General features: G+C 44.4%; 1 protein-coding gene across 2 annotated transcripts in view; it reads left to right on the top strand.

Moving 5' to 3' along the window:
* The window catches only part of RNF213 (ring finger protein 213), a 2329248-nt gene that overhangs the window by 1495786 nt on the left and 807624 nt on the right, over positions 1–25838 (top strand). For both annotated transcript variants that reach the window (XM_085617427.1, XM_085617426.1), the window contains exons 33-34: positions 3826–3967; positions 8668–8803. In XM_085617427.1, coding sequence (XP_085473553.1) covers positions 3826–3967; positions 8668–8803 — 278 coding nt within the window. The remainder of the gene's footprint in view (positions 1–3825; positions 3968–8667; positions 8804–25838) is intronic.

Raw genomic sequence — 25838 nt, 5'->3', positions numbered from 1 at the left:
GCGCTCCAGCAGTCAGCAACAACTCCAGGTTCCAAGGATGAAAAAAAAGCTAGGCAGGGAGGGCGAGCCCTGTCCTACAAAGGCCCCATCCTTTGGAACTCACTGCCCCCTGCTCTCAAAAATATTATCAATTTTCAATCCTTCAAGAAGTCCCTGAAAACGTTTTTATCTGTCGCCTGTTAGGTTTCTCCCCCCTTCATTTCTTTGTTTAGTACAAGATCCTGGCTCCTGGGTAAAGCGTAAGCGCGGAGATACCCTTTCGGGGGTTGACTTCCAGCGCTATACAAGAGTACAAATAAATAAATAAATATTTGATTCTGTCCAGTCTTCGTCGTCCAGAACTCGCAAATCGCCCCACACACACATACCTTAAATGACTCGGGAGAGGTAGTCGGCCTAAAACAAAATTTTGATACATTGCTGAAAATTCAGGCACAACACTGATTATAGTACCACAAGTTTCTCCACAAAACAGCATGTAAGAGGCACCTTTAGTTTCCCTGGCACACGTAAGCAAAAGAGTACAACACAAGAGCAGCAATCCAAGCTTCACTCATGCATAAAAATGGTACACAAGGATCATCAACATGGAAAACCGACAAACACACAAACATAATAGGTACAGCAGAAACAGTCCTACCCCGATACACAATATGACCAGTATATGCATTTTTGCAATCAGCACAGAAGTGATATGTTAAAATGCTTTGACTATCAGTACTGATATAGTAGTACACCATACATTGCAAGAGTTGTTATTGTAAAAAAGCCTTCTGGAAGTCGCAGTACTACGATAACCGTATTCAATTCTCTTCACTGTGGGATCTTGGGCTCCTCAGTTCTGGGGTTCAAATGTTTGTTGGTAAAGATATTTTTTTTTTGAAAATTCTTTTTATTGGCTTTTAAAAATATAAGCATTCATACATCATGTTCCGTGGAAAGGAGTATGTTACATGAGTAGAAAAATAGACCAACATCAATATAGGAAGCACGTATATGTCTTGTTCCGTGTAGCATTGGTCTGTAGTGCAGCAGATCATTGCCTGTATAAAAAGAAAAAACTGGGGAGGAGAACCGAACTGGGGAGTGCCATGAAGTTCTAGGTGACGGTTTATGTTGGTAAAGATATAGGTGTTTTGTAAGAATGCTTCAGTTGTAGCTAGTACTTAAAAACTAGTGTAGGATGTAGATGGTAAAAGTCCGATCTGAAGTGCAGTACAGTATGGTATAAAGCACCACTAGGAATCCTTGGGTGCTTCTTAAAGGAGTTTATTGTAGATACAGATAAACTACCGCAGGTTAGAATCCAATAAAGCTGCAACTTTTTGTAAACTGGGAACATTCTGCAGTCTTTTTCAACCACTCATCCTCAAGTATAACAGCACACTTCAGAAACTTTCAGTCCCTCACCGTAAAATTCCCCATCAAAAATATCTCAAGTTTATGCAGTTCATCCTTACTACACAACTGAGAAAAACAATCGGATAATGCATTTTTTGGCACTGGGAGCATAAGTAAGATTAAATTCAAACTCCTGAATAGCTACTACCCATTTAGGAATCCTACACAAAACCAAGTCAGTATCTTTGCTCATGAATATCACCTTCAGGTGCTTGTGATCCGTCTTAACATAAAAAACACTACCCCCATAAAAATGTCCTTAGTTTGTACACAACCCAATGTACAACCAAGGTTCCTTTTTCAATAGCAGAATAATTAATTTCCACATCCTTTAGACTTCTAGAAAGAAACTGTCTCATCCTGACCCTAAATTGCTTGCATAAGACCAGCTCCTAAGCTTTGTGAGCTAGTGTCATTCATTCAAATGGTTTAGTGACCTTGTTCAAAACCGCTTAAGCAAGGAGCATTCCTCAACTCAAATGATTATGCTCATCTTCACACTCACCATCTCAAGCGAACGTCATACCTTCTTCAGGAAAGCTCTCATATTTTTCCTTTTCTCAACAAAATTAGAAATACATTTACTATTGTACTCCGCCATACCAAAAAATGTAACAACTCCTCTTTGTTAGAAGGGCAAGGCAAATCACTTAAAGTATTTGCAAGATCCTCTTTAAGATGAATAACATCTGAAGAGATATGATGACCCTTATATTCAATGTTGGATACTTTGAATTTACATTTTTCTAACTTAAGGATAAGACCACTAGCATCCAGCCTACGAAGGAGCTCATGCAGCTGCACATCATGTTCTTGAGGAATGCTACCCAACACCAGCACTTTGTCTTGATGCATTTTCAACCAGGAATATCCTTTATCACACTTTCCAGATCCCTTTGCAAAACAGATGAAGCGGAAAGTAAACCAAATAGCATTCTGACATATGCTAAAGTGGCAAAACAGAGTAACAAAGGATTTCAGCTTTTGTAATAGCAGATGTAACTTTATCAGATGGTACACAAATGTTAAATCCAGGGAAGAAAACATTTAGGTTTACCCAAAGAACTTAGCATTTATGTTATATTTGTCAGGGATAATGATCTACTATTACATATTTGTTTAATTCCATACGGTCATCTCACAGTCTCGCCTCACCGTTTGCCTTTCTTGTCATCACTACTGTTGACAACCATTCAGGCCCTTTAACGTCTTCGATTATACCATTTTGCTGCAGTGTCTTTAACGCTTGAGGTATGTCATCCTTTACCTTCAAAGGAACACTCCTTACTTTACCCACTTTGGATATGGAACCAAGACTGATCTTAATAAAAATGAAGATAATTTTTCAAACAACCCAGTCCTTCCTTCACAACATTTGAAAAAATAATCCTCAGGTGCTTTTTATAGGAGTTCATTGTAAATACAGATAAATAACCTCGGACAGTAACCCCCCACCATCTGCCTCCTCAACTCCTTAACAGTCTAATCATAACATTTAAAGAATCACCAAAGCATAACATTCTTATCTACAAAGGCTCCCTAGAATACCACAAGGACCTCTGTGAATGTCACAAACCAGGGATATCATTGTATGGTGCAAGAAATTCATTGTTGGCCGGGGTAATGTATATCCATTAAATGGTTTTAAGTTGCAGTTGTAGTCTAGTGGTGGACTGTAATAAGTTAGATTCCAATACCATTCCGTAGTGAAGTGGCGATGGAGTATATAACATTTCGCAAAGTTTCTACTGCACATGGCAGAGTCATAATACTCAAATTTCAAAATAGACAGTCTCATAACAACCCTGACAATCTCACAGACTAAAATATGCTATGTACCCTCTGTTCTTTTCTTAGGCTAAATATCTATCTGTTACTCCACCACTCTCCCATCCCATGTACCTTCTTCCATACACTGGCCTTGTTGTTGGTGCTGGGGCCTGGGCAGTTGCAAAAAACGTGGCCTCATAGTCACAATGATGGGGCCCAGGCTGGATTCAGTGAGCGGATCCAGTGCATTAAAGCATTTGAGAATTTCAGTGAGTGGGGGGGGGGCAACATCCCCGTCTCACATGGGGTGCGGCCTCCACGGGGTAAACTTACTTTCTCCATTTCTTCATTTTAAAAGTATCATCATAATCATGTGTTCCGTTATACGTACCCATCTTTGCATGCATACCACGTTCATACGCCGGCTCAGTGGCACAGATCTTTCAGGCAAACAGCTGCACCCCAAGTGCTGCTTCCTGCTCCTATGATCTGCATTTCCTTTATAAGCAAAGGCTCTTTTGAACAAGCATTATTTGTACTTGAGTCTTCATGGTTCCGAAGTGTGAGAATGCTAGTTGCATATGTTGGTCATAAGAAATACATTGGTCATTATTGAGTGATTCTTGCTATGTTTCCCTCTGTTAAATTAATCAGGTTCTGGATACGACCACCCTCATCAGGAGCTGTGTACAGAGTGCGGTTGGTATGCTGCGGGACGAGAACGAAGCTCCCACTCGCAGCACCCGGAGGATTGAGATCCTTCTGCGTCTTCTGTCCAAGGAGGACGAATTAAGAGGTATTTCGGAGCAGGGGTGCAAAGTATACCATGTAGCATCGAAACGGTGTCCTACACTCTACTGATGTAGGTTTTATTTGCATTCTCTCTAGTTGGGTGACATGAAAGGAGTTTTGTGGTATTCCTGCCAGTCTTGTAACAATACCCACTCTAGCTCCCTGCCTCATCACTTTCCATGACTAGATTCACTAACCAGATTTCGCAAAGAAGGGGCTGGGCCTCATGCCTAGAAATACCCAAGAGGCACTTTTGCTCCCCACCCCTCATACTGAAGCCGAAGTGAATGTCCTGGGGAGTTTTCACTCCCCTTATGCATGGGTGGTGAAAGCCTGGAAAGACTGGCTGGAAATCCACATTTTGCAGTGGTTTCCTGCTCATTTTACTTGCTACCGTGCAACGACAGCTCCTCACAAGGTAACTGTGTGAAGGTAGCAGTATCAAGTGACATGGGTGAGTTGGCAGCTTTGCCATAACTATTCTACTGGACCGTGCCATGTTTAGTAGCCAGTAGTGGCATCATGCGAGTTAAGCACTTGTTGACCATTGGACGTACCTCTTAAAGAGGCCATCCGGCTTCAAGGAAGAAACACATCTCTTTACCAAGTCCGGCGTCCCTAACAGTCTCCAACAAATAGGCATCCCAGAATATTGATTTATTTGATGATTTCTGCTGGGTTTATTTATTTTGCATTGAAGCTAATAGCCTGTTAACTTAGATTGGATGGCTGAAGCCAGGTTGTCCCTGAATGATGGAAATGCAAGCCCTTCTCTGTTACCAGTGTTCCCGAAGCACCAGAAGATGGTGTACTAGAAGGAGCGAGCGGGAAATGGTACAGAACAGACAGGTGTGGAAGGTAAAGGAGAAATGCAAAATCGTGCAAGATGGAAAACCGTATCCTGTTGATTGTGTAGTGTTTTTTTATTACACGCTGACTGAAACTGCTGTTGATATTCTGCCCTTCCAATACCCTCATTATTTGTACGTTCCAGTCTTTGATGTTTAGCCTTTATCTGACATTATCTATTTTTATTGTGTATTTCATGTACATCAGCAACTGTTTCTACTTTAGTATGCATTTGTTTGGTCCCTTTGTACTTTTGGCACCCGTGGGAGTGCTCTGAAACGTCCAATAAATAATGTGCGATTCTCTTTTGGAAACAGTTAATTGGAAACTGGCTATGCTTCTCCAAATGACACTCGTTCTTATAATCACCATGTTACCCAAATTAATAAAATACATGAAAAGCTAGAAATTTTAAAAAACCTGAAGTTTCTAAATGACCCGACAATGTATTTAAACATACATGCAAAATATATGTCCCTTTTTTACAAATATTTTCACATTGACTCAACTACAGTCCTACACAAAAACTGATCAATTCAATTTGCCTCTCAGATGCAGATTTTTGGGGAATGCTTTAAGGATCTGCATTTAGTCCTTTGTATTTGTAACATCTACATTCAACTTTTGCCTACTATAATTCTCAGAACAGTCTTTTTATAATTATGTGAATAACACAGAAGTCATGCTGAGATAGCAGAATCCAGAAGCTATCACCTTGATGTATTCGCATACTGCATACTTAAGCTAGAACAGTGGATGACTTGGAATTATTTTAAACTTAAAACTTTCCAAGACAGATGTGCACATTTTATGCCTTAGTGTTTATACTTTGTAGTCAATTACTGGCTCCCAGTTGTGGGTTCTTTGTCTCTAGGTTTGTCAGAAAGAATTTCAAATCACGTCTGGCGTTCAGGCAAGCGAGTACCATATGAGGTTTCTCAGATGGATCTTAACCCCTTCCATGCGGGGCGGATTCCCCCGCTGTGCTGAGCGCTGCTTGCGCGGGCGTGGTCATGACGGAACGGTTCCGTCATGAGCACAGCTCAACCGACGCTCATGACGGAACCGTTCCGTCATGAGCGTCGAAGGGGTTAAAAGAGCTTAACCCTTCTTGCTGCACACTAGCTATTCTTTTTCTGTCCATTTTGTAGCTTGGCTACACCTGTGGTGTCTGTTAAGGCTGCTGAATCATGATTAACCTTGTTTTGCGTCCTCAACTGGCGTCTTGTGCACTGTGCATTAACTCCCAGTTACTGCTTAGGTGACTTTCAAGACATTTCCTCTGTTTATACCTTTATGGATGGACCATGTCTAGTTATCACCTCCTGACGTCCACGCACTAATTAAAAGGCATTGGCAGGAATATCACCAATGAGCAGCTAGTATTTCTGTCTCTGCCCTACCAATTGCCCGCCTAATCATGCCATGTAGGATTTATGTGGTAATATTTGCTCTCTGGTTTTTGTGTAGTCTGGTGGGGAGAAATGATGGCAGAACAGTGGAAGCGAGGCCCACCAGCTCAGATCTGTCTGTAGCTTTCACTGTCCTCTCCCTGTGGCTAAGGAAACCCTGAAGATGGCCCCAATTCCTGCTGTGCATGTGTGGCAAGGTCACAGGTGAACCCCCAGAATTCCGTCGTCCCTTGGGAGATTCCACCAAGTTTCATTACCCTTTCACTACATGGGAACTATGGTAATCACTAGTCCCAGATTATATCCTTTTGTCAGAGGGTGCTTGTACACCCCATGTATGGTCATCCTAAACATTAAGATGACACCTTTGTTGCTGGGTCTTCGCCAGAGCCAGAGGGTTTTGCCCAAGTACATATCCCTCCTTGAGTAACCTCAGGGCAATGAAGTGAATTACAACCAGCAGTATAATCATGCTTGCACTGCCATTTTGACACATGCCACTCTCCCGCTACAGCTTGATCATTGCTGAAATGTAATTCAATATAAGACAGTTACTTAGTGCATGATTAGCATAGCAGAATGGATAAAAACCAGCTGCCTCAAAATCAACCCCGACAAGACGGAAGTGCTGATCCTTAGAAACTCCCCTGGGACTCCACCTGGTGATCATCAGAGCATTGTCCTACACCAACACCCACTCAACACGCAAGAAACCTAGGAATCGTCAACGATGACAGACTCAACATGTCAGCACCGTTAAATGCAGTCAGCTCCTCCTGCTTTCATATACTACTCAGCCTCAGAAAATCATCAGATACCCAGGAATACCTGGCATACAGTAACTCAAGCCCTTGTCAAAAGCAGACTAGACTAAAGCAACGCTGTCCATGCCAGAATCTCTACGCACCTCCTCCACTGACTTTGAACCATCTAGAACACGGCAGCAAGACTCATCTTAGACCTCCCCCGTCACACCCACATCACACCACCCCTCAGTGAGCCCCACTGGCTTCCGCTACACAAAGGCTGTCATTTCCGACTCCTCATGCAGGCATACAGGACACTGCACAACATAGGGCCAGCATACCTCAACTGCCACCTTCACGTCCGCCAACCCACTGAAACACCTGCCCTTCAGCCTCATTCTCTCTCGCACAGACCCCCCTGACCCCCAACAACAGCAGGATAGGAGACCTAGCCTTCTCCCACATCACACTCAAAATATGGAACGGCCCATCAGGGCTTCCTCCTCACTTCTTGAATTCCGCAGAAGATTGAAGACCTGGCTCTTCAAAAAACTACACGAGTAGCACAGACCCCCCTGCATCCGCAAAAACAGCAGGATGGGTAGTTTAGCCTTTTCCCCCATTGTCCCCAAAATGTGGAACGGCCCATCAGCCTCCTACTCTCATCTTGAATTCCCCAAGAGGCTGAAGGCCAGGTTCTTCAACTAACTACACGACTAATGCACCTATATACCTGCTCCAGTTCCCAGATACCCTTTGGGGTGATAAGCAGCGCTTTATTTTTCCAGCTTATATAACATAACACTAGTAGCAGTTGTTTCAGGGGAAGGGCATAGTGGTTGCGGAAGTATGGCATGGGCTCATGAAGTGCCTCTGTCCAAGTCTATATGAGGGCTTTAATGACATCTTTAAAGCCTCTGTGGTCTGGGTCCCTCTCTATTGACAAAGACATTTTACTAATACAACCTTTCTTGTGCATCCCCTCTTCACATCAGCTGCCTCAGATAGCCCCAGGCATCAAGTAACAACACTCTGGAAGTAAACGGCATTTGAGGTCCTCAAGGAGTTCACATTGTCTTATTTTTTACTGTGTAACTTTGGAACGTGCTGTCCCTGGTCATAGGAGAAATCTCAGATCAGCTGCATTTTAGAAAGACATTGATGAAGGCTCTTTTCCTTTAGCCCTTTCATTACAGTTTTGTCCTTTCAGTCTGTAACAGATTTGCCTACCCCCAAATGCCCTCTGTGGTGAAAGTTATGGTTTAAGAAACCAATAACCAGCACAGATTCACAGAAGAGAACACAATAAAATTACGGTTAAGGTTTATGTATATTGGTAATTGCTAAAAGGCCTGTTATGCATTCACAACCTTTACAAGGACCTTGAAGTTAGGATGCAAACTGTTGACTGGATCAGATCTTGTACCTTCAAGTAAATGGGCCTTCTTGATAATCAAATCTTCGCAATTATTCTTAATCTATAGTATAATTCCCACAGGTCCCAAGAATAATTAACCTGTAAAAAGTATTCCAAAGGTGATAAACATTAACATTTCCAACATCCATGCATAATGTACAATTGTGATTACAGGTGAGTATGTTTCCCCTGTCTCTGCTGCCTCGGTGTTATTAGAGTAGTGCCTGCAGCTATCTAAATGGATGTGGCATTACTGAGCATTTTCTTTCTTATTTTCTAGCTGACTTCCTCGAGTTGATGAAGAATCGTCTCTATGACCTGCTAAACAAACAAGAAGAAACCGCTCTGCATGCTAGTGAGTGGGTTGTAAATGAGGCCTCCAACCCAGATGCGCTGCATGAAGCTGGCACTTTCAGGTACTTCTATGGAATGTGCACATTTGACACATGGTCCAGTCATGTGCTCAGTAGTGCATACTTCATTGTCAAAATCATAATTTCTACATAGTACCTCGTTCCTTTGATTCATGATGTCTTGACTAGGGCACAAGTAATGTGGTATCATATATTACTTTTTTTGTCACCCTAGTGGGTGTGATATTGTGTACTTATATCAATAAAATACCATCAATACATGACCAGTAACCAAAATTCAATCATTAAAATTATATGTTAAAAATGTATAATATAACTGCACAATTCGCCTTTACTGAAATAAAGAAGCCTTCGAGAGCTAGTTCTACATTCAAAGATTTAATTTGAGCAATTATTGACTTAGATCTATCACGAGTCACTGTTCTGTATTTGATTAAAAAGAGGTCTAAGAATCCGGCAACAAAATAATAAAAATAAAGGATAATCAAGTAAAAAGTGAGACCAGGTACATTTCAGTCTAAGGGGGCACCAGCAGCTGTGGGGGGGGGGGGGGGAGTAAAGGGGGTTTATTTCTGCCCTAAATTTAAAAGTGGATATGTTGGATACTCGTATCGTAACTGAAATACATTGGCACTGGTAATCTATGCACAGCGTGTTTAAAAGGTCTGAGATCGTTTTTATTTCATATATAAGAATAAGCTCCAAGCCTGCCGGGGGAATTTAAAAATACTGCTAATGATACCATTTTACTGATTGTGTTGTATCAGATATATTGTACTGTTGCAATTACAGCATTGGCTGTGTTTAATTACTTTGTAGCGCCTACTAATCCACTGTTGCAGAAACTTTGGAAAGTTAAGAGACGTTAAGGATTATGTTCTTACACTTAGTCATCCATCATGGGAAACCTCACTTGTTAGATTATCTCTATCATTTTAAATCTGGCTTTTGTCTCCAACATAATGACTCAAACAGTGCTGGTAACTGATGGTCTGCTCCAACTTATGGACTTAAACTCTTTAAAAGCTGTCACATTTGACACTCACAATAACAAGGTCATTGTGAAATGTTTGCAAACTAATGTCCTGTGATTCTCCCACCCCATATGCTGTTTTCAGTCAGACCTCACCAGAAATGATCAATTGAAGTATGCCAAATGCTGTGCTTTGCTTCTCCAGCAGTATACCTTTATAAAGTCCTACAAGACTAATATATCTGTTACACTGTTCTACCAACCTTTAGTTGCTGGATGTTACCCTTGGAGTCTTGAAAACTGGATGAAACAGTTACATAGAGGAGACAAAATCCACAAGTACTCCAGCCATCGAACCAAAGCCTACTTCCAACATGATCTAATATCTCATTGATATTCAATTGCGGATGAATGATTTTTTTTTTATATTTCTTTTTATTAAACAGTCAAGAAATCAACAATAAAACAGATTTCATATGTATATGTACAGATAGGAGGAGTACATTTGGTGACACTTTGACAGTTGCGGCTACAGTCAGATTAAGTCAATGGCACATCTGGGGATATATTTCTTATGGCGATAGCAAGTCATCCAAAGTTGCGCTGCGTGGTGGACTACAAATCTCCCCACGGTACGTGTTCCATGCCCCCCATATTTCCGACCAATTCTTAGGGCAACCTCTAGCCATATATACTGTTTTTTCTCTAAACTGGCACCAGCCCATGTTTTTCTTCCATTCCGTTAGAGTTGGCGGGGTGTTAACCCCCACAGCTGAGCTATGTTCCTCTTTGCCACCATTAGGCCCAGCGTTACCCAGATTTTACCCATTTTGCTCAAGTCTGTGGGTTATCACACATTTAACAGGCACCTCTTTGCCTCAAGACGGACATCAAGTCCCAACTTCACCGAGTACTGCGTGTATTTGGCGCCAGTATGTTTGGATCAGTTCACACTCCCATATAATATGCATAAAAGTTCCCTCGGAACCACATTGCCTCCTGCATTCTCCCCCTTCCGCCCTCCCCATTTTAACCAGGCAAGGTCCAGTAATGTACACCCTATGCAAGATTTTAAGTTGTACTAGTTGTAGCCTGGCCGATATGGCCACTTCCCTTGGGGAGGACAGTGCCTCTTGCCATTCCTCATCGTCCAGTTCGAGGCCATCCCTTTCCCACTTCAACCTGGTGCCCTGGAGTGGGTCTTCTTTGGTGTTTCTTAGTTTTTTGTATGTGAGAGAGATCGCTTTCTCTGGTAGATAGCCATCCAATATCCTGTCCTCATGAGGTATATATTCTGGGGGGGGAGGAGCCTCTAGGGATGTGTGACTGTAATGTATGACGGACTTGGAGGTAGCGGAAGTAGTCTGTATTTTACTTCTGTTGAAGGAGGGCAAAGGTCGCTACATCTCCCTGTTCCCACATGTCACCGACACTTGAGATCCCAATGAGATCCCATTTGTCAACGCCTTTTGATTTCCAAAGGTCACCATGTCTCTCGGAGTCCCAGATGGGTGTTGCTAACGTTAGTTTCCATTCCCATCCCAGGCTTTTGGTGGCTGCGTGCCAAACCTGAACCAAGTGTCGTGTCGGCCCCGTTAGAGGGAATTGCCGTGGTCTGGAATAAAGTGCTCTGTTATAGTTCCCACCTGGGAGGAGCCATGGATCCATGGCGTATCCCGGGTCATCTATTCGACGATACGTGCCATGATTAATGGCTGCGAGGTGTGATGCCCAGTAATATTTCTTAAGGTCTGGGAGGCTAATCCCCCGGTCATAAAGTTGAGGGTGAGCTTTTTGAGTGCTATCCGGGGTTTTCCACCCCACAACAGCTCCCTCTGTAAACCTTCAATTTCTTTAAAATAGCATGCAGGCACTGGGTCTGGGTAGTTTTGCAGCACATATAGGAAGCGGGGCAAGGACATCATCTTGAAGAGTGCCACCCTGCCCAGCAATGAGAGAGGCAGCACTTTCCATGCGGTGGCGTCGCGCTTCTATCTCTGTAGTGGTGCTAGCAGGTTCTGTTCATAACATATTTGCGGATGAATGATTGAATGTTCTAACTTAGATTGATTACCAACCAATTGCCCCTAGTGGACTCCCCAGAGCGCTCTCAAGGATGTACTTTTCATGTTTTAACACAGTTATTCCAAACCACAGAATGTTCACTCCCAAAAAGCTGAGTTGCACCAAACTCTATGCTCTCCTTTGAGGAGCAAATTAAAAAAGAGAACTTCTATGTTAATCTGAAATCAGTACCGTCACTCACTCTCTGATGATGATCTTGTATGTAGACTTGTGCTGCTTTTCTCATTTCTAAAGCTGCTGATTGGGACTGCATTCAACCAGTCTGTAAGTGCTATATTGGCTTCATGTCAAATATGCTAATTCAAATTTCCACATTTACTGACAAAGAGGTGGTTCTCTCATACATCGGTTGCATTTGTTGGGGTCAGAAAATTCTGGAGGAGGATGTAACCAGGCTCTAACTGTATTTCAGGAATGGAAGTACAGTAGAAATGTGACCTTTGTGGTCTGCCACACCCTCACAGTATGGTCTGCCACACCCTCACAGTATGGAAAATCCAGATTTAACTGTTTGTTACAGAGCATTTCAAAACCTCTTCCAATAAAGCCACTGCCACGCCACGTTTAATGTGAGACCCTGGTTTGGTTCTCTGGTTAGAAATGTGCATTGGATTAACCCTAATATATTGCTCCAGTGCTCTTTGCCTGACACTGCTGGTGTTCTCCTGCATAAAAGTATCTTTTTGGTGCCATGCATTTGTTGGTCATTAAGAACAACATTGACACCTTCCTTGGTTCCATTTGACCCGAAATTGCCAATGTGTGTCAATGAAAGAATATGCATTTGTATTAAAGTTTTTAGGGCCAGGCAGCCTCTTGCTGACACCCTCTGAGCCAGAGATTCATCTTATAATAAGAGAAAAAGTGTGCAGACACCCGAGGTGGTGCACATCGAAGAAGAATGTGAAAAACCTATACGTCTGGCTGTTACTACTTTGGGCTGTTTGAGTAGTCTGATCACCCAGGGGTACGTCCTTTGTATCGTGATCGGGAAGAATATGGGTGGCTCTTCTAGATATCCAATTATGCAGCAAAGTATCTCAGGAAGATGATCCTCTATCTTTCATAAAGCTCTTAAATACTGTTAAATAGCTCATAAAGCATTAGGTATGTTTTATATTTGAAACCCCCAAAAGAGTCTGTCAACCTTGAATGGAGCCACATTAAAATCTATGGCATGCTAGGCCTCGTTAACCCAATACTCTGACCTCCAAACTTCGACAAAGCCCGTTTTCACCAAGAAATACAAGGCCCCAGAGTCAGATCCTAGTTTTCAGAAAAGCTGTCCTGCAAATTTTTGGGTAATGCTAATACATTTCCAACTATGCCAGGTGCATTAGCCCTCCTAGGCAGAGAGAACAAGAAACTTAACATTATCAATAAGAATGTGTCTATTTCTCAAGCACTAGCAACCGGATGAGCACGATTATACTAGAACAGGTGGGACAAAAGGAATCTTATCTGGAATTACTTTCTGTGGAGAGGAGAAATGAGGGAGAGGCCCTGAAGATTTGGGTGCAGTTCCTCTTTTTTTACCTCATTACTAATAAAGAAATTGAAGAAGGAGATTGAGATTACAAAGTCTGTGAACCTGGAGCAAAGGATCCGCCCTCCTCCTTTTGCCGTTTTCAGTGAAGCAAACCTTGAAGACCATTCCCAAGACAGATTCAGGCAGCCATTTTATAATCAGTCTTTCTTTCCAAGGGGTTACACTCCGACGGCCGAGGAAGAGGTCAAGCAGCAGCTGCAACAATCACCAAGCTGCTTGAGACATCTGAGCACTGGCTCTCCTATGCACCCCTCCACCCACAGCATTCTGCGCAATGAAATGTTTCCTTATTGACTGACAGGAAAGTCACCTCGGAAACGTGGTTGCTTTAGCTTATAGTATATCTAGCATGTCTTCATTTACCTTCAGATTTCCACTCCAGTCAGAGGCATGACATTTCTATGCTGATCATCTACAGATGCACAAGCAATAAGTCTGCATTATATTGCTTGTGAAAGAACTGTGGAGGAGGTTCTTACCCGAGAACGAGAGCAGAACGTTTACACCTGGTATTTCTAGATAGAAAGAAATCGTATAATAAAAAAAGCAGATCTTTGACATAAAACTCTTAAACATATTCTTTTTAAATGAACATTTCAGTAAGACAGCACTCCAGTGATATGGGTGATTTTGTGGTGATTGAATCTTTAGGACACATCATTTTGTTGGCCACTAAGTCAACGCCACAGGTGTTAACTCAAGTTTGCAATAGTTGCTAACCTCTACCAATTCAAGGTTCTGATATTCAGTTTAAAATTCACATTCAGATGTTTCACCATATGCCTGCTGGTGGTAGAATCACATGTACAACATCAGGTGACTACATTTCTCCTATTTGGACTGACTTTTGAAAGCTTTGTTAGTTGGGATGTGAACACACATTCAGCAAACATCAGATCTCTTGCACTGCTGACTCTTCAGTGTGAGATAAGAGAAATCTAGCTTAGTTAATCAAATCACGGTTTTGCTTGCAGGAGCTCTTCTGGGCGTTATACAGATACATCCTTTTCCTTCAGAAGAGCATTCCCAAAGGTGTTGGTTACCCTCCTTCAGAGACTTTGAGTGAGACATGTTGTCTTTTCTGAGCCTCATGTCCTTATACATTTTCCTCATTAACCGTGCTTTCATGTATATGAGAGTTTTGCAAGAGTGCCTTCTTTCCCATTGGATTCAGGCTGATGTGGCCTTGAAAGATACGGTCATATTTTCCCCTTTTTTTGGTGGACAAAGATCAAGAATTTGAAAGTGAGTTTCATGTTGAAATCCCTCATTATCAGAAAGTGCTGATGACAGATGCCTGCTTCGAGGTCTTGGGAGCACATGTAGACAGGCTGTTCATCATAACTCCTCCTGCCATATCAATATTTTTTAATTGAGCAATCAAGTTTGCAATGTAGTCCTTTCATTCAAAGCTACAAGGAAAGACCCTTCTGGTCCAGACAGACAGCTCAACCAGTATATCATACACTTGGAAAACCGGTACTAGACCATTTGCTGCTACATAATTCTGTCGACCTTGCATCTACCAGGAGTTTTAAATAAGGGTACACATTCCATATGCAAACATTACTCAGGGGAACATGAATGAGAGTTGAATTTAGGAATGCTGTGAAGGCTTTTCATTATCTGGGTATAGTTCATGAAAGATCTCGGTCACTGCGAGAAGCAGAACATGTGGGCTCATTAGATTGTCTAGCGAGTACCATCCTCTAGGGAATGCTCTTTCGATTAGCTGGTAGAAGACTTAATTATATCTTTTTCTGCCCATTATGTTGTTCCTGCTATTTCTTCAAAAATTTAAAAAGGTTCTGGAAAAGCGTGCCTTCAGTATCTTTCTAGAAGAGACCATTTCTACGTTAATGACAGCTTCAGAAAATCACCCTTGCAGAAATCTCTGTTTAAGATACCAGTTGTTCATGACTTTGAAGGAAGGTTTGAAAAGTAAGTTTCCACTTTCAGATAACCAGCTCTTTCTTTGAACCTTAACATTTTGCGCGCCACACATTCAGCTTCTCTGTTTGCATAGGTGTGACCAATAATTCCTGATTAGCTAGTTAGCCTTTCTGATAACTATGTCTTCTAGAAGTGTCCACGTGCTGCAAGGTTTGCTTGCATTTACTAAGGAAAAGATCGTTCTTGGAACTCATAATTCCTAAAAAAATGCATTATTTGACTGGTTCATTAGCGAGTTCATTAGTCATTCTGCCTTTTAAGAAATTCTTCTAATCCTCTGAAAAAGTTATTTCACATCATGGACGCATATGAAGAAATGGTGTCTTGAGAGATTAAAAGATTTACATCAATCCAGACAACTTCTGGTTTCCTGTGCCTAAGTAAACATGGGGAAACAATGTTTCCCCATGCAGTCAAATGTATTGTGTAATGCACAAAGCCTATCAGAAGGCTAGCAGATCTTTACTGGCGAAGGATAGGTAGATCACTCGCAATGGGAGGTACGGCAAACACCTCTAATCTGAAAGAGACACGTTAGTGATAGATTCCTTACCTTAGAATATCCCCAGGCGTCAGACTGGATCCGGAAAGTTTTGCTTAGCAGTACCCCTGCGCGTCAGTAGGTGGCATTGTGCGGCTCCACGTCCGTCACTGGCGTCGTAAGTGCCGAGATGACGCCGCGGAGAGTACTTGGGCACCACCCATGCGCGCTGACGTCAGTTCTTTCTTTTTCCGCGCCAGCATGCGCAGATCCGAATTGAGCACGTACCTTAGTCACTTTTTGACTACTATTATGAGACTATTTGTCTCCTCTTCTTTCTTCTGGTGCACGTAGGGATGCCCGGCTTTACGTCCTGTGGGGCCTGTCGCCGGAATATGTCGGTGGCGGACCCCCACGATGTTTGTCTCCACTGCCTGGAGACTGCTCACGGCTCCCGGGATTGCCGTGCCATGGCCCCCAAGGCCTTGCGGGAGCGGCTTCGGAAGTTGCTGTAGGTCCAGCATTCGTCACGCCGCAGCTCCGGGTCTAGGAGCTGCTCGCGGGACCAAAGTCGTCGCGCCTCCGATGAGCGACGCCATAAAAAGAAGTCGAAGAAGCGTGTTCGCTCTCAGATATCTCCCCGTCGCTCCCCGGAGCCGGAGGCAGGGGACAGGGGCTTCGTCCCGGCGGCTCCTCTGGAGCCTGCGAGTCCTGCGGCCTACTTGGTCGAGGCCGGCTACGGGGGCCCTGGTGGATAAGAATGTCGTGAGGCACCACCGGCCGGCGCCCGGTGACCCCGCTTTTTTGACAACGCACCCTACTCCTGAGAGCCTGGTCATTCAGGCTTCGATGTCACAGAGTGCTTTTCCTACGGCCCCGCCTGATAAGGACTCTAAGCGGTTGGATCAGTTTGGGAAGCGGTTCGATCAGTTTGGGAAGCGGTTGTTCTCTTCAGCCAGCTTGGGGCGGACGTCGGTGAACACCGCCTGCCTGTTGGGCCGCTACTCCCACGCGATGTGGGTTGCCGTTGCTAAGGTGTTGTCTCAGTGTCCTGAGGAGGTGCAGACTATCCTTTCTCAGGCAATTGCTGAGGGTAAGGATGCGGCTAAGTTCGCCATTCTGTGTGGGTTGGACACCGCTGACTCATTGGGCAGAGTGATTTCTACAACAGTGGCGTTGCGGCGTCACGCCTGGTTGCGTTCGGCTGGGTTCTCGCCCGATGTCCAGAGCTTGCTCATGGACATGCCTTTCGATGGCACCCGCCTGTTTGGCGACAAGGCTGACAGTGTCCTGGAGAGCTTTAAGGATTCGTGGGCAGTCAGGCGCGCCCGTCCCCTAAGCCTGGGCAGACCCAGCACCAGCGCAGCTGGGGTCATGGTTTCCGCAGGGGAGGGTTGGGGAATCAGCGTGTGGTCCGTCCACCTCCACCCCTGCTGCTTCCGCCTCCAAACATTCCTAATCTGAGCTTTGGGGAGCAACCAACGCCGGTGGGTGGCAGGATCCTCCACCACCTCCCTCACTGGCGCAACATTACATCAGACATATGGGTGCTGCAGATCATCTGTCACGGGCACTCCCTCCCCTTTCAGTCCTCCCCTCCTGCCATGCCACCTCGGTGCCACCGCATGTCGGGGGATCATTTGACTCTTCTCCACCAGGAAGTCATGGCCCTCTTGGCCAAGGGGGCTATCAACTGTGTCCCTGACCCGGAAATAGGGTGTGGTTTTTATCCCCACTACTTTCTGGTCCCCAAGAAGGACAAAGGGGGTCTGCGTCCTATCTTGGACCTCCGGGACGTCAAACGCTTCCTCCGGAAGGAGAAGTTCAAGATTCTGACTCTGGCTCACATCATAGCTGCCCTCGACCCTGGAGACTAGATGGTAGCGTTGGACTTAAAGGACACATATTTTCACATTCCCGTCCTGCCGGCCCACGAGCATTGTCAATTTGCCGTGCTCCCCTTCGGCCTTACCACTGCCCCTCTGGTGTTCACGAAAGTGATGATGGTGGTCGCAGCTCATCTGTGCAGGTCAGGGGTGTCAGTCTTCCCCTACCTCGACGACTGGTTGTTGAAGGCAGGCTCGCCCCAGACAGTCGTCACCCACCTTCAGACTAAGGCCGACCTCCTGCATTTGCTGGGGTTCTCCCTTAACGTGCCGAAGTCGCACCCGAGTCCCTCTCAGAAGCTCCCTTTCATTGGAGCGGTTCCGGACTCTACACTGTTTCGGGTTTATCCTCCCGAACAGCGAGTCTGGGATATTCAGGCTACGATTCCGATCTTTCAGCCTCTGTCCCGGGTTTCAGTCAGGATATCCCTCCGGCTTCTGGGCCTGATGGCCTCCTGCATCCTGCTGGTGACACATGCCAGATGGCATATGCGGGGTCTGCAGTGGGACCTGAAGTTCCAGTAGGCGCAACATAAAGGCCAACCTGTCCGATCATGTCCAGATCTCGGAGGGCACTGCACAGCAGTTGCAGTGGTGGCTTTCGAATCGCGATTGGGTCAGTGGCAGATCCCTCTCCCTTCCCCAACCGGAACACACAGTGGTGACGGATGCATCCCTCCTGGGATGGGGAGGCCACTTGGAAGAGGCGGAGATCAGAGGCCTCTGGTCTCTGGCGGAGTCCCGACTCCATATCAACCTTTTGGAGCTTCGGGCGATCCGGCTTGCACTGAAAGCGTTCCTTCCCTCTATCCGGGAAGGTGTGGTACAGGTGTTCATGGACAACACCATCGCCAGGTGGCATTGCAACAAACAGGGTGGGGTGGGGTCCTGGACCCTATGTCAGGAGGCTCTGCGCCTCTGGACGTGGCTGGAACATCAAGGCATTACCTTGGTGGTTCAACACCTGGCAGGTTCTTTGAACGCGAGGGCGGACAGACTCAGCCGCCGGTGCTTGATGGATCACGAATGGCGTCTGAGCTCGGACGTGGTGTAAGGTCTCTTTCGGCAGTGGGGAGAGCCTTGGTTAGATCTATTCTTCACCAAAGGGAACGCGCAATGTCATCAGTTCTGCGAGTTGGAATTTCCAAGGCGGCACTCGCTCGGCGACGCTTTTCGTCGCGAGTGGAGTTGCAGTCTGTTGTACGCCTTTCAGCCTATACCACTTCTGCCCAGAGTGCTGAAGAAGATTCAGCGCGACCAGGCTCAAGTCATCCTTGTGGCTCCGGATTGGGCACAAAGATACTGGTATTCCGAACATGGCGATCGATCCCCCTGTCCGTCTGCCTCTTCAGGAGAATCTCCTGTCGAAGCAGTAGGGGATGGTTCTCCACCCGAACCTGTCCAGCCTCCACCTCCATGCGTGGAGATTGAGCAGCGACAGTTGACAGCTTTCGATCTTCCTCCCGAAGTCTGTGATTTCATTCTGGCAGCCAGGCGTCCCTCCACTAAAATGGTATACGCCTGAGGTTCTTTTGTTCCTTCTTTCCTTGGCCAAGAAGGGCTCTGCTCTGGGCACTATCAAAGGTTATCTTTCGGCCAGCTCTGCCTTTTTTAGGCTTCCAGTTCAGCCTTCTCTTTTTTGTCAAACCTATTTTTATTAAACTTTTCCCAAAGTACATCTTAGATCATTACCAGCATGTTACCCCTCGTTGGGGGTGTTTCAGAACTCAACAGGACAATAATGGGGTAGAGTTACATAACGCCAAGTATGGCCCACCCTGTTCTCATTGAACTGCTTAAATGAAGGGTACAGTTTCCGACAATAACGGGGCTTAGGGGGCATCCTTATAGTCATTAAGTGCGAGCAAACAAATCAAGCATGTGTCCCATCTTTCTTTTGCGATGATAATTTTCTAAATCCCTCCAATCGGAACGTGCCACGTGAAGTAAACAAAAGTCATATAAAACAATCCTGATCGGGAAACAGCAGAAACAGAATTAAAAAGAAACCCCCCACCCCGTCCATCCCCCCTCCACTACAATGGTGGCGGCAACATCAACACAATTTATTTAACTTTTGGTACTAGAAGTCAACTCAAAATTGTGGACTCTTCTGGAGACGATAAGCCTGGACAAATCTATAATCGATTGTATCAGAAAGATGTATAGAGAGGCAGGGGCTGTAATAAGGGGGAATGCACGAAGCAGTTCAGAATCGAAAATGGTATTCGTCAGGGGTGTATCCTCTCTCCTTTTCTTTTTTCTTTATATACCAACAAACGTAAAGAAGTCTTGACCACACATTGTAGGGATATTCGATCTGCAGGCGGCTTATTGCTGCCTGTTCTCCTCTACACAGATGATGTGGTCTCGATGGACAGAACCTTCCTGGCACTACATCTTCTGATTGGGATATACTCAAATAACATGGCTGAACTGGGTTTGAGTGTCAACAAATCGAAAAACTTTGTTATGAGTGCTGGTTTGGAAAGAAAAAAGTCATTATCACTCCATCTAGGGGGGTGGGGGGTTCTCTGCCTTGCATAGATTCTTTTATTTACCTTGGCCTTCTTTTTGATTCCAAACTTAATTGGTTTGCTATGGTATAAAATAGAACCAATATGTTGAAACGAAGTATAGCTGCTATATGGAAATATGTTTCTAACCTGAGCAAAAAGCCTTGCAGGGAAATGGTTGAAGTCTATTTTACAAAATCCTTAACCTTAGCTACCTATGACGCGGAAATATGGTGTATTGCTCAAGTGGGTAGTTTACAGACAGTGGAGGACAAATTGGTCAAAAAGCTGCTCTCAGTCCCTCCATCCTGCTCGGATCTAATTGCTCATAATGAACTTGGCCTTCCTTTTATCACTGACTCAATCAAATTGGCCCCACTTTATTATGGCTAAGAATCTGGAAGAGGGACTCTGTCAAGATAAACCAAGTGATATTAAAAGATATATTAAATATTGACCGAACCAACAGTATCCCATGGCTAGCATATGTTAAGCAGTCCTTCACAGATCTGGGCGTTGCCTTCCTGTATACAACACCCTCCAAATACCTGTCTTTTTCTAAAATCAAACTAAGAAAGGCTTTCGCCACAAAGTGCGAATTAGAAAGATGGCACTGTAACCATAGTAAAGTCACGGTTTCATTTTATCAGACTATGCCTAGATCAGCCATGTGTCATGATTCCTATCTCTCCTTTGTTTTCAACAACATACATCGTTCTCTATTGACAATGATGAGATTGAACCATTTTCCCTTAATGGTAGGCTACCCAGCCCAATCACATTCATTAAATCATTTATCGCCCTGCCAGTGTGATGATCAATCCGCACAAACCATGTTGCACATTTTATTCTTCTGCTATTTTTATAAACTGAAAATGGAAAAAGTACATTCTCCCAATGCTAACAAAACTGCGTTTATCCTCTCATTCCGCAGCACTTGCAGTTATCAATACATTGGAAACCCCTTTCATCTGTTTTATGACAACAAAATGTTTATATTCAGTTTTGCGAATCAGGAAAGGTTCATCAGAGATGGGGGTTGTTTTAACGGTTTAATTTTACTAGTCTGATTTCAACAGCTCAGTGAATTACTGTAAGGATGTCAATATGAAAGCCGGCTTTAGCTATGGGATTCGGAAGACCTTGTACAGGAGGGGTGTTGTCTTTATTTGCTTGTTATAAATACATTGGTCTTTTTTTAACTTGTTGAAAATTAATTATTGTTTGACGTTTGTTTTTTAATTGATGGATAGGTATGGGAATATCGATATTTTAACACACAATTAATTAACATGTTTCTGCCTATTTTGTAATGTGATTTTCCTCTGTACTTTTATGCATTTATCAATTGTGAATAAAGATGATGATTAATAGGTTGATTGAACGCCATCACGAGTGGCAGTTACATTCAGAGGTGGCACAAGGTCTCTTCCTCGAATGGGGTAGGAGGCCTTGGTTTGATCTGTTAGCCTCTGCCGAGAACATGTAGTGTCAGCACTTCTGCGAGTTCGAGTTTCAAAAGCAGCTCTCACTTGGAGATGCATTCCTCATAGAGTGGAGTTCAGGACTCCTTGAGAATCTCCTGTCTCAGCAGCAGGGAAGAGTTCTGCACCCGAACAGGCTCAGGCTACGCTCCATGCTTGGAGATTGAGAAGTGTTTGACCTTTCACCAGAGGTTATTGAGGTTATCGTTAAAGTCAGGCACCCCTCTACAAAATCTATATACGTCTGCCATTGGGATATATTTGTGGCTTGGTGGGTGACTAAACAGGTGAACCCACTTCATGCTAAACTGTCTGAGGTTTTGTTGTTTGTATTGTCTTTAGCACAGCAAGGCCTTGCTTCGGTCACAGTTAAAGGTTATCAGTTGGCTATTTCGCCCTTTTTGTGGTTGCTGGACCTGCCTTCGTTGTTTAAATCATCTGTTGTGATAGGTTGCCTTAAAAGGCTTCAACAGTTGTCCTCCTCCCCTCTTTTCATTATGCCTCAGTGGGACTTGAATTTACCTTTGTCCTTCCACATGTGTTCTTCATTTGAACCCATACTTATCTTTCCCCTAAGGTTGCTCCCCCTCAAATCTGTCTGCTTGGTGGTTATAACCAAGTGTGAGGAAACTTCAGGTTCTCTCTGTGAACCCTCCGTACACTATCATCTATCCGGACAAGTTGGTTTTTCCAACTTGTGGCTCCTTTTTTCCTAAGGAAGTGACTAATTTTCACTTTGGACAAACTATCACTCTTCTGACAGTCTTTGCTCCACTTCACCCCTCTCAGGAGGAGGACCAATCATCGCCTGAAACGAAGAGAGATCTTTGTTTTTATATTGATCATAATTGGCAGGAGGATGATCAGCTTTTTATTGTGTTCAAAGGAGCGAAGAAAGATAAAGCAGTATAGAAAAGAACCATTTCTTTCTTGATTTTGCGCTGCATAAAGTTCTGCTATGAGCTGGAAAGAAGCAACCTCCAGAAGGCTTTTGGGCTCATTTGGCAGAGCCAATTCTGCTACCACTTTGTTGGCTCGTGGAGTGTCTGTTTTGGGCATCTGTCAGGCATAGATGCGGTGACCCTCCATATGTTCATAAAACACTACTGCCTGCCAGGTCCGGCACAATGGGTATTTTGCCTGTTAGGTCCTGCAAAATGTTTTGGTTTGAGCTAGTTCACACCCTCCTCCTGGTATCGGTTCTAAGGAATAGAGAAATCTGAATCGGAATAAAGAGTTACCTACCTTAGGCAGTGCCTTCTCTGGTAGATACTTTCTGATAGAGATTTGTCACCAACCCTCCCATCCTCCCTGTTCTTTGAACTTGACTCTTCCACCTAAAAGGATCCCAATCTAGGAATCTGCACACTGTTCAAGACCAATTTAATTTTTGCTCTGCATCTGCAGGCGCCAAAGGAACACAAAAGCAACCAATGTCAGCGCTCATGGGTGGTGCCTACGTAGACCTGCACACGTCATATCAGGCGTGGATTACGCTGGTGCAGAGATACAGGCAACACCTTCCGCCATGCCAGGGGGTGTACGGCTTCAAAGTTTCCGGATCTAATCTGGCTCCTTGGGAATATTCTAAAGTGAGGAATCTGCAGTTAGATAAAGTCTATCAGAAAAAGTGTTACAGAAGCTAAATAACTTGTTCTACAGTTACATAGAACTACATATAGCAACACAAGGGTTGATTGCAAATCACTCATATGATCATATGTGATGCATCCAATGGATGTAAGCATGTCATACATACAATCCTGATAGATGTTTGGAACTCCTGGTACTAGTAATTCCTAAATCAAAGCAGAACTTAGTAATGCAGTACATGAGTGAGCTGTCACAGACCTATACATTTCAGGAACTCAGATCATTCCTCAGTTGTACTTTCAGAAGGCTATAAGCTTAGGTCCTTGCTACCCTTGGAGGATGGTCATGATTCTCAAAGTTTTGTCCTAGTTTTCTTTGTAGTGCCCGAGTTGACCTCCTGGGCTATAATGGTGCCATCATCTGTCAGTGGATCTCATCATTGAGTTGTCACTGTCAGTTAATATGTCCATAGTTCCCGCATTATCAGTCCACTCAGTGGATCATGGCGAGTTCCTTCATCTTCGTAGGTCTCTGCGCAATTTTGCAGATTATTTTTGTGCTGCTCACAAGTTTTTCCAAACACTCCCATGCCTGATGCACCACTAGGAAAAAGCGCACTTTACTCTCTTGTAGGATTTTTACTTAACCCCCCTTCTGCTTTCTCGCTTCCAGGACTTTGGTTCAGTGTGTGTCTGTCTATCTTTTTCTAGTTTTTATATTGAGTGCCTCATTCACAAGAGTCAAATTAGGTACTAGTACAGCCGCCCTGGCTTCAAAGGAGATTCTTGTATCATGTATTGCCTTTATGTTCTCAGCAAATGTTGTTCTGCAGGGCCCTGTGCCGAGCACTCTTGTCCGGAAGACATGCTTGCAAGCTGTTTTGTGTTCTTTTCTATATTTGTCTGGTGTGTCATTGCTTTTGAGTTCTTCTCTTTGACCATTATTCTTTACCAGATGGCGCCCAATCATGTTCCCCTAGGGTCCATGTGGCCAGGACTGTCATTGTTTAAGTTATTTCTTCTCTGTTGTTTATGCCCCAGTGTTCCTGCAGTTTGCAATTCTTTCATGTGATATTGTGCCATAAATGTGGTATATCCGCAGTGCTGTCCTGAGATCCCTGGATAGACTGGTAGTGGATAGTCTTATTGTCGTAATCCACGCTACTCTTTCCCAGCAGGCAAGTGACTATCTTCAAAGAAGGGGGCCCAAACCACTATTCCTTCCATTTCAGTTTGGATACCCCTTTACTAGCCTCACTGCCACCCCTGACCACTGAGAAGCCCTTTTTATGCTTGTGTTTCAGTTCAGATTTGTACTTGAAGTATGTCCCATAGTTCTTCCATCTTTTTTCTTTGCTGTCCCTGGTACTTACTCCACCAGCAGCCTTCATTCAGTGTAAATGGAGGGGCATGGGGGCTTTGACCTGTGTCGCGGGTGAAGGACTTACCTCTCCTCAGGCATCATTCCCCAGCTAGAGGCTCCTCTGTATACTCCACCCACCTTCAGTGAACCACTAATAACTTGCGTGATGCCCCCAGCTTGCGTGTCTTTTCTCTGCCAATATGCCAATAGAGCCCTTCTTTCACAGACTCACTTGGCCTTTAACAAATCCCCTACTCTTAATCTAACAAGTCCCAAATGCCGTTTCTAGATACATTGAGTACCTAAGAGGGAGTCCACCTTGCTAGGGCTATTTGTGCTTTTTTTCAACTCAAGTTTTCTTTATTTCATGCAGCCATTCACATGCAGGCTCCCCTGTCTTCAAACAGAATGTTACTATCTGATAGAGACATCTATCCGCAGATTCCCTACCCTTGAACTATCCCCAGGCTCCAGACTGGATCTGGAAAATGTTCTACAGGAGTACCTCTGCTCTTCGATAGATGGTGTTGAGCGACTCCGTAGTGACATTGTCCAACGTATGTGAAGTTGGCAGAGTCCATATAAACCCTTCCCTGTTGCACTGACGTCCGATTCTTCCTGTCCGTGCTTCCAACATGGATCCGAAAGATCGGTCCTTCTGGCTGTTTTTTGGCATAGCTCGACATTTTGTTGTCAACAGAACACTGTTTTTTTTCTGGATGTTTTCAGGTTTCAGAACCTGTGGGTCCTGTGGACGGCAGATGTAGGCCACAGACCGTCATAATATTTGTATGTGGTGTCTTAGCGAACACCATGACTCCGAGGAGTGTGACTCCTGTTGCCAACTTCGCCTGAAGACGTTGCGCGAACACAGCATGATGCTCTAGATGGTGCAGTTGTCACCAGCTTCACGTCATGCGAGGTCACCTTCTTGTTCCAAGGATTGCACGAGGACCCACTCAAGATGTCCTTCCCGTGATCGTTTTCGACCTCAATGCTCAAAGGTAAGTTGCAAAGTAAGCGGTCGAAGTCACGAGATTCCCTGACTTCGCCACATACCCCAAGCATCTCTGATGCCCCTGCCTGTCCTCCGGTTGAGGAGTCTGGGCGAGAGTCTATACAGCACCTTCCGGTATTCCCTGGAGCCGAAGCGCCATTTTTGCTTCTCCAACTCCCTCTGGTGCCTGTCTCAGCC

Source organism: Triturus cristatus, chromosome 7, assembly GCF_964204655.1.
Source record: "Triturus cristatus chromosome 7, aTriCri1.1, whole genome shotgun sequence".
NCBI classification, from domain to species: domain Eukaryota; kingdom Metazoa; phylum Chordata; class Amphibia; order Caudata; family Salamandridae; genus Triturus; species Triturus cristatus.
The sequence above is the reverse complement of the archived record's forward strand: the minus strand, read 5'-3'. Positions and strand labels throughout refer to the sequence as shown.